General features: G+C 38.4%; 1 protein-coding gene across 1 annotated transcript; it reads right to left on the reverse strand.

Annotated features, from left to right (window-relative positions):
- Window positions 1-57: 57 nt before the first annotated feature.
- On the reverse strand, window positions 58-7408 carry bet1 (Bet1 golgi vesicular membrane trafficking protein). The gene is made up of 4 exons (XM_088929755.1): window positions 7209-7408; window positions 4827-4936; window positions 2551-2607; window positions 58-819 (listed from the first exon to the last, which is right to left on the reverse strand). The coding sequence occupies exons 1-4, from the start codon at window positions 7225-7227 to the stop codon at window positions 664-666; spliced, it is 342 nt and encodes a 113-aa protein (XP_088785881.1). The 5' UTR covers window positions 7228-7408; the 3' UTR covers window positions 58-663.
- Window positions 7409-9181: the final 1773 nt, after the last annotated feature.

Raw genomic sequence — 9181 nt, forward strand, 5'->3', positions numbered from 1 at the left:
CTGTACGCACCTCCCCACAATTTATTTTATGCACTGCAAAGCACACTGCAAAACAACAGGAATTCATTTTTTTATTTCTAGAATGCCATACATATAAATAGAAACTATACTTATTATTTACATTTCCTAAATCATTTATTATTTAATACAGAATAACAGAAATATTTTAGAAGTTGGTGAAATAGATCATCTGTGTCTTTAGGCACAGTAATTGCATTTAAAATCTGCTGTAGGCTCTTTTATTAGGCTCCTCAGTGTTGAGAATGTGTTTACAGGTTTTATATCAATGGGTATGTAACACAAGGCTTGATAAGACCTTGACCTCATAAAAAACTCACATACTGACAGAAGTCAACTATTACATTGTGTACAAATGTTACATGTTTTAGTTTCATACATGAAAACACTGTTTTGATACCACAGTCCAGAAAATAATCACTAACATACAGTAAAATATCCTTGATCCACATCTGTAATGATCACTTAATGCTGTACTTAGTTATTCGTCCAAACCATTCAGGGCTTCAGGCTTCCCTGTCAAGCTCTAAAAGATCTTGGCTGAAATGAGGGGGAAAGGTATCGAGCAGAGGTCTCATTTCCATCGCGAAGTTTCTCTCCCATCCTCTGCAAGACTCGTCCGGAGCAGTGGCAGGAGCTGCTTCGTCACCGCAGTCTGATGACCCAGTACAGGACGAAGAAGACGAAGAGGGCGAACAGCAGCAGGTAGCAGAACAGCCGGGTCTGGCTCCCCCGTGACAGCAGCTTCAGTCTGCCCATGGTTGCTCCTAGCAGACCACCCGTGGACTCGAAGTCTGAGTCCTGGACAGGAGTCAAACAAAGGAGAGGGGCAATGTAACGAGCTCATTGCTGGGGTATTTCATTAGGAAGGTACTGATAACGACCTGCAAGTCAACTGTTAATCCATTTCACAAGGAATGATGTGACCAAGAAGACAGCAATTCATTCACAATCGCAGAACCCTACGAGATGCACATAACTCTGTATTCAACAACAACAACAAAAATACTCGGGAACAAGTAATGGGTTTATTCCATGCTGAAAAAAAGAAGAAAGAGAACACAACGTTGCGGCCGTGGAACCTTCTTCAGGTGTGAAGGTGTAAAAAAATACTCAGATAATTAAGAGATCAGTGTATTTTTTTTTATAGTTTTTATATTTTTCACACCTGACAGCAGCCATCAAGCGTAACAGACAGCTGTATCCTAAAATATCAGTAGCATTTCTTCAAATTGTTGCACCATCTAACTTAATCAAAGAGTATCACCTGATGAAATAATGGATTAACAATTTTAGAAAAAAAATGTTCTTCTTAATAACATACATAAGGCAGGAACAAGAAATTCAGTGCAGAAGATAAAAGCAAGTCAGGTATTTAAGTAATTACATAAAATCCTTTTGATCTTTACTTCGAGGTGTTGCATATATCACTATTTAATTAATTCTACTGACAGTGTTTAGGCCAGATCTGGTATCTAATTTAAGCTACTCCACATATACTGGGCATGCAAATTAATATTTTTTTTAGACTGCTTACTTCGCCAAACAAATATATATATATATTATGCAGCCAGTTGTTTAATAGTTAAGCCACTTCTGTCTCTTCTGTGCACATTTTAAATTGTAATTTATGTTTTCATTAAATTAATGATGGTCCCATGTGAGTTTTTAAAATGCAATGCGCAGGAATAAGAAATAAACTGCATGGGAAAGCCCAGTGATGAACACAAACAGCTGTAGACTGTCAAAGTTAATTTAGTTTTATCATTATCTCCTTCAGGCTTTGACCTAGACCACAATTGGGATCAAAGAATGGTTCCTTGAACAATTAAATACTAAATTCCATTCTGTATTCACCATGTATTATGAAGTAGAACATAAAACATACTTATATATATTATTGATGGAAAATATATATATAATTTATCTGTATTCAACACAACAATTTAATTCAAGCACATTGTGTAATGCGTCGGCTGTCTTAACATATCTTAAGCAGCTCCAACAATTACAGCTACACATCAAAGGACAGGACTTGAGACAGGACCAACCGGTCATCTCATGCTACATATCAAAGGACAGCTACACATCAAAGGACAGGACTTGAGACAGGACCAACCGGTCAACTAATGCTACATATCAAAGGGCAAGACGAATACACATGAAACTGTGAAACAAAACAACTTCCTGAGATCATACTGTATATAAGAGCTGGGAAACCCTTGCGGTTTGTCTGTCCTGCGGGGCAGACCCAACGCGCGTTGATGTCATTATTGAGCTCAATAAAACAACTGAATCCACAAAGACTGTGTCCTGCTCCTTGGATGAAGGATTTCCCACAACAATTACATAAAGTCAAAACTGTCATTTATGTTTTATAGTCAAGTTGTATTGACCTCAGGTATATATTGGCCTAAAAGAATCAGGGAATGCTTTAAAATATGATATACGTATCTTCAGTCATAAAACAGTGTTCATACCTCTTCACAAAAGTCTGAAAGACTTTCCGACACATAAATTCACAATACTTACCATATCGGACAACATCTTGTTTTGGTATTTAACTTCTGTTCCAATATCAATAGACAGCTGTAAAAGAAAAGACTCAATCAGAAAATCAGACATGCAGGGAGAAAAGGGAGAAAACACAAATATTTCAATATAATAATACATTAATACAATTATTACATAATAAAATAAATGAGAATAAAACACAGGTTTGCTGTTGAAGGTAAGCAAGCCTTTGGAGGCCTGTCTGATGGCATTCCTGTAACATTAGGGTTGTCATCTAGATGAGTTTTCTATAGCCTTAGAAGTTGCTGGACAGATACATATTATTGTTGTAGTTATGTGTTCAATAATCCCAAAAACCAACCACCCAAAAATCCAAGGTTTAATGTACTGCAAAGGTAACAAGAATATGTAAGTATTTCTCTTCTTAATAGTTCAGATGTCACCCACATGAAGTACTCCCACTTCTGATTTGTCTACAAAAATCTACTGCATAAAACATTGCTCCTAATCGTTATATGAAGCTCCTCATTTGTCAGTGTCAGCAATCCCTGGAGCACAACATGCCCATAAAATGTAGGAGTACATTAGAAATTACTTTTCTAGTGTTGTATGCCAAGACTTCTTAAGAGATCTGTTCTGGTAGCATAAGTGTGAAATACAAAATTAACTATCACTGAAAATGTTTTTTTTTCCCCAATGTCTAAATACGCAGAATTCCCCCAAAATATTGAATGGAAGCTGTAAGCTAAAATTGGTATACTATAACATGAAGGCTCAGCCAATCTCTAGGAGTCTCTTGATCAAGTTGAGTGGCAGAAGTTACTACACTGTTTTTCAACCAGGGTGCCCTCAGACAGCAGCAGGCATGCTGTGGAATTTTGGAAAAGTCACATATAAAAAAAACCCAACATAAATATACATTTTAGTTTTGCCCTGGATGGACTGGCATCCCACCCAGGGTGTACCCTGCCTTGTGCCCTTTGCTTTCCAGGTTAGATCCCGGCTCCCCAGCAACCCTGAACTGGATTAAGCGGTTAGGAAAATGATGGATGGACATGTACTTCTAACAAGCAACACACGAGACAAGGGCCTCTGGCCTTGGGAGTTTCATGCGGCGAGAGTTCAGTTTTTCAAGTTTGACAGAAACAAAAGCAGAAAACTTCCAAGAGAGGCAGAGGAAGTGCTCCATGCTTCACTGTCATGAGTGCCTTGCAGGTGAGGGCGTCTGTGCACTTCGAGGCACAGCTCAGATTACACACTGAAATAAGGTTTGGTTCCACCGCTGATGATAATACAGTATACTCAGGCCAGTGACATCTATCTGTGTGATGATGGAGGCAGTGCGTCACAAAGTCTTTAGATTTTGGAAAATATTGAGAATCAAAGAGTTATTACAGAATGGTCCCTGTTATAACACTAAATTGGTCACAATGCAGAAAGGCTGTGGCTCCCATTTCCGACATAATGTTTTTTAGACTCTAACACCCCACACAGAGCGAGCCTAAAATCTCTGAAACCCTTATTCACTCAGCCTGCTGAATCAAGGGTGCAGTTTCAAAAATTACACAGTGCAGAATCTATTTTGCTAGGATAGCTAACAGATAAAGAAAAACAGAGACATTTTCTTGGTAAAACCGACTCAGAATTGGGCTCCTGAAGATGATGATAATAATTGTTTGTAGCCTTAGAATACAATTGTTTGTATGAAAGAGTGGTATAAACTTTAAATAGTGAAATAGTGGCTTCTGTTATAGAAAAGGGGCTTGTTTAGCTTATGGCCACTGTAAATCATTTAAAAAAAAAGGATGCCAAAAAACTATATAATGTCGAATACAAAACAGACTCCAACAACTGCATTACAACAAAGCAGCCCTGTTATATCAGTAGTAAAACCCTAATGGACACATACTTATGACAAATTTATTATACAATTTCTGTGCTTTAAGGTGAAAAATATATATATATAGTTTTATACAAAACAAGTATATCTTTCAAATATATGTACCAAAACAGAACCCTTTTTTATAGCAATGAACTGTTCTCTTTAAAATGCACAGGGATGTTACATTGGTATGGATTACATATAAAACATCAGGATTTTCCAAAGGATAAACTTACACAATTTGACATCATTAGTAAATCATATGAAATACAACTATCAAAAGCTTTATTCAGCAATGTGTTCTGAACCTTTAAAGGTCGAAACTGACACAGCCCCCATCAATTGCAGCCCCCCAAAATAACCAAGGACACCTGCACTTTCCAAAACCGGAAGGTCAGTGAACTGTACTTACATGTTTTAAAGCACTGACTTTTGCTCTTAAACCTTCTGATAAATTTTCATTTTCTTCTTCATGAACACTGTATCCACTTGCTACATAATTTCCTGTGGGTGCTCCGTCACCTGTTAAAAGAAGGTGATAACATCCAAAGATAAAATAAAAATGTCATGAAATGTCAGAGGAGCTTTGTATGACTTACAATGTTGTGAGCAATACAATTAAACTTTGAAATTTCCACAACATTAGATATACAGTACAGGTTTATACAATCATGTCGGCTGTATTATATATACTGTATATATTGCTTACACTTATATAGTGTATCTCCACTCAAAGCGCTTTACAGGTAATGGGGACTCCCCTCCACCACCACCAGTGTGCAGCCGCACCTGGATGATGCAACGGCAGCCATAGTGCACCAGAACGCTCACCATCAGTGGGGAGGAGGACAGAGTGATGAAGCCAGTTCAGAGATGGGGATTATTAGGAGGCCATGATTGGTAAGGGCTAATGGGAAATTTGGCTAGGACACCGGGGGTAACACCCCTAGTCTTTTCGAGAAACGCCCTGGGATTTTTAATGACCACAGAGAGTCAGGACCTCGGTTTTACATCTCATCCGAAGGACGGCGCCTGTTTACTACTATACTGGGGCATTAGGACACACATGGACCGCAGGGTGAGCACCCCCTGCTGGCCCCACTAACACCTCTTCCAGCAGCAAGCTTAGTTTTTCCCAGGAGGTCTCCCATCCAGGTACTGACCAGGCTCACACTGCTGAGCTTCAGTGGGTTGCCAGCTGTGAGTTGCAGAGTGACATGGCTGCTGGTATTGTTCCCTACATCTCCATTTCAAAGTACTTGCTTTCACTAACTGTTTAATTACAATTACTGTGGCCATAAAGGAAAATTCCCATTATTTTACATCAATGAAAGGACGACAAAAAGGAAAACATGTCTGCAGTATATGATTAATACAATACTTAAAAACTACACTTTTTTTGACAAAATAAATTGATCTTCACAGACTTGCAAACTTAGGTTAAAAAAGAAATGATTAAACCATGTGGCTTAGAAAGCCATCTAAGGGTGTGCCCAGTAATATTCTGACAGGTCACCATCACCAATCCTTCCTTATCTTTGACCAGGGATGATGAGCCCCAGACTAGTTTAAATGAAACAGGCTAGCAAGTCCTTTAATCCAAAAGGCTGAAATGGTCAAGTTGCTTGCAGGTTGAGCTCTGTGATCATGGGTTCAAGCATGGGCCATGTCAGCAGCTGACTGTGACACGAATTTCCCAGTCAGCTGCACTGGGAATGGGTGAGGGTAGAGTGGGTCTAGTCAGTGACACAGCGCTCCCTGTAGTCTTCTGGAGTGTTTGCAAGCTTGCAGAGCTGAGGGTGAAGGATGGGCCTCTCCACCAATCAGCACTGAACCTGTGGCACAGAGTGGGCTTGTCTGTGATGTGTCAAGAAATGACTGGCTGGAAGGAGGAGTCTGCACACAGTCTCATTCTCCCTTGCAGTTATGAAACAACTTGTGAAAAAACGTCACTTTGCTGTTCTAAACTGGGTGGGACTAACACATAAAACTGGTGATTCTAAATTTCTGAAAAAATGTTATAAAAAAATAACATTCTTGGGATCACCCCAGCCTTGATTCAATACCATTTAACTGTTCTTATATATACAGTACAATGTATATCCGATCTTATCAACAATGACATCTTTATTAAAGTTTGCTCGATGAAGTGTTAAACTAAGGTCCAACTTTTGCACATGGAGGTAACTTCAATTTTAAATACTGCAACTAACCCTAGTACCCATGTAATTGATGAATGAATCATCAAGCAAAATGACAGGTATTAGAACTTGAAAACAATTTGTCTAAACACTCTAGTCATACAGAGTATAAAACCAGGTTCTGCAGAAAAAAAAACTGATGCACATAGAGATTCTTGTTATATGTCACGAATATTTTTTAAATCAACTTCGACTCAATCTCGACTGTATTTAATGAGCTGTTTCCCTAGTGAGAAATGATAAAAAAACATCATAAGATTGTGATATACTTGTAAAAACTGAACCGTCTCTCATTCATAGGAAATAACAGCTCGGATTTCGAGACATTTCACTCGTTTAGGGCGCAGGGTATGAAGAGTCCAAACTACGGGGATTTCAGGAATTATTGTTCAGACTGCGTCTTAAATTAATACATTTAGTAATGGACAAACCTTTTCACCCTGCATAATAAAATCCTCTATTTACTTTAGAAATAATCAATATATCGTTTATAAATTTTAATAATCAACGAGTCCCCTTAAATTTTATTTCGAGTTCATGGTACAATTCAGTAAACCATTTTCAGAAACAAGAGTGGATACAGCTCCTCTTACCCAAACCCGCTCGCCTCATTTTGATCGCTTAGACTCCTTTTAGACAACGTTTGTTGTCAACACTGATTTTCTCGGTAACAATAATTTACCGAAGTTACAATTCCCGAAACTGTTGGTTTTCTGCTTTGCCAACGTGTATCAACAGCAGCTATCGGGGAAAAAAATGAAACTTCACGACAACAACGACTCGGAACACGGCAGAACGTCTTGGTTTGTGGGTAATGGAGTGTATGCGGTTGACTAAAGAATAATTCACACCGGCTCTCCCTGCACTTGTCTGTGACCACTCTCACACCATCATGTCCGATATATTCAGGCATAGGATTCAAATTCAACAGGAGGCAGGATTATTTATTTGGCTATTAGTGAGTTCTTTAAAATTACCTAGACAGGTTGAGTAGGAAAAAAGACTACATTGCCCAGAATGCATAGCAAAGTCTCACTGAAAGTGCTGAAGCAAACGCAATGCAAGCGGAAGAGACTCATGCTTGAACTGCCTTTTTAATATTCTACATCAAATGATACATCTAAAGAAGGAAAAGTATCCGAAAAGCTAAGTGAACAATAAAAAAAATCACAAAACAATATACTGCTAGAGAGAATTAAAAAATAGAACTCAACAAATGAAACATTTCCATCCTAATTTTTTATTTGTGAATATGATGTCAAATTATAATTCTTCTTCCATATTACATGGCTCAAAGCGTAAAGTTTATATGAAACTTTTTAAGCCTGCCTTTTTAATGTGTATTGTTAAAAGTTTGCAAGTCTGTCCAAAACAAGTGACACATGTGTCCGAGTTTTTTTTCCCCAAGGCTTACAATACACAAATCATCTTGTTGGATCTTGTTGAAAAGTCTGAATCTAGAAAGTCTTAGTTTAACATTATAAAGCCTATGAACAATTGAAAATGTTTTTTTCTTTAATGTTGTTTGTAAGGCAGTATCTGTCAGGAGTTGTCCAAAATAATTTTCAGTTAGTATTTTCAAATATTAAATTCTAGAAGGATATACAGATAGAAATGAAGCAGAGTTTAAACAAATTCCTTATGTGGTTATTAAAATTGCATTTTTATCTTTTATTTTCACACCATTCAAGAACAAAGTAACTGTAAATTTCAGGTCTATACTGACAGAGTTAGGGTTACCTGCAAGAATACACTTTTTGTTTTGTATTTAATACCTTTGTTGTTCCTTATATACAGTAGTATTTATAGTTTATATAGTATGTATGTGGTGAGAAATTATGTTTATATAAAAAATTCAAAAGTATAAGACCTGTCCGTGAAAGTTGAATAAGTTAATCATGGTTGTCATGAAGTCAAATAACAGCTTCTCAATGATTCCTCAAAAAAAACCTCTACATTACCACAGGTTCTGCTTATCTCCCAGAATCACCAATGCACACACAGACCAGCGATAAGCATTAGTATCATATAAGTACCCTTTTTAATAAATTATGGACAGTAACGTTTACTATCAGCCCAAGACGCAACGAAAACAGCATTTGCAGCAAGGAGAGGTTCTTCCAAGGGTCCTAATGAATTCCTGGGGGTCAGCTGTCCTTGCAGGTGATGAGGAGAGGGCGTTGGAAAGTCTTGGTGTTACAGACAAGGACAGCAATGCATAGAAGAGGGATGCCGCACAGTCTAATTTCCCTGGTCTCCGTTTGGGCTATATCGGGAGTCCTCCTCTAGACTGCACTACTCTCCCCTTGGGTCAGTATTGACTCACCAGGCCGGTTTCTTTGCTTCTTTCCTCCAAGTGTTAAATGTCTCTGTGCAGTACCCCCCGTTCCTCTGCATCCTTCTCCCATGATCTGCAGTTCCAGGGACAATCTCCTCTGTGGACTCGCAGGTTGCGGCTTTCCTTGCACTGCCCGTCTCGTGTCGAGGGGCCACTCTGGAGGAGAGACTCCTCTGTTGAGGCTCAGATCCCTTCCTTTTATCCCTTCCATAAGCCATCCCCCCAAGT

Source organism: Atractosteus spatula, chromosome 12 (genome assembly GCF_055471065.1).
Source record: "Atractosteus spatula isolate fAtrSpa1 chromosome 12, fAtrSpa1.hap1, whole genome shotgun sequence".
NCBI classification, from domain to species: Eukaryota; Metazoa; Chordata; class Actinopteri; order Semionotiformes; family Lepisosteidae; genus Atractosteus; species Atractosteus spatula.

Excerpts from the sequence above, each read along its gene's own strand:
- bet1 (XM_088929755.1), bottom strand. Across the intron at positions 2,608-4,826 it reads AAGTCAGTGCTTTAAAACAT|CTGTCTATTGATATTGGAAC; the intron begins GTAAGTACAGTT and ends TTTCTTTTACAG. Across the intron at positions 820-2,550 it reads ACAAGATGTTGTCCGATATG|GACTCAGACTTCGAGTCCAC; the intron begins GTAAGTATTGTG and ends ACTCCTGTCCAG.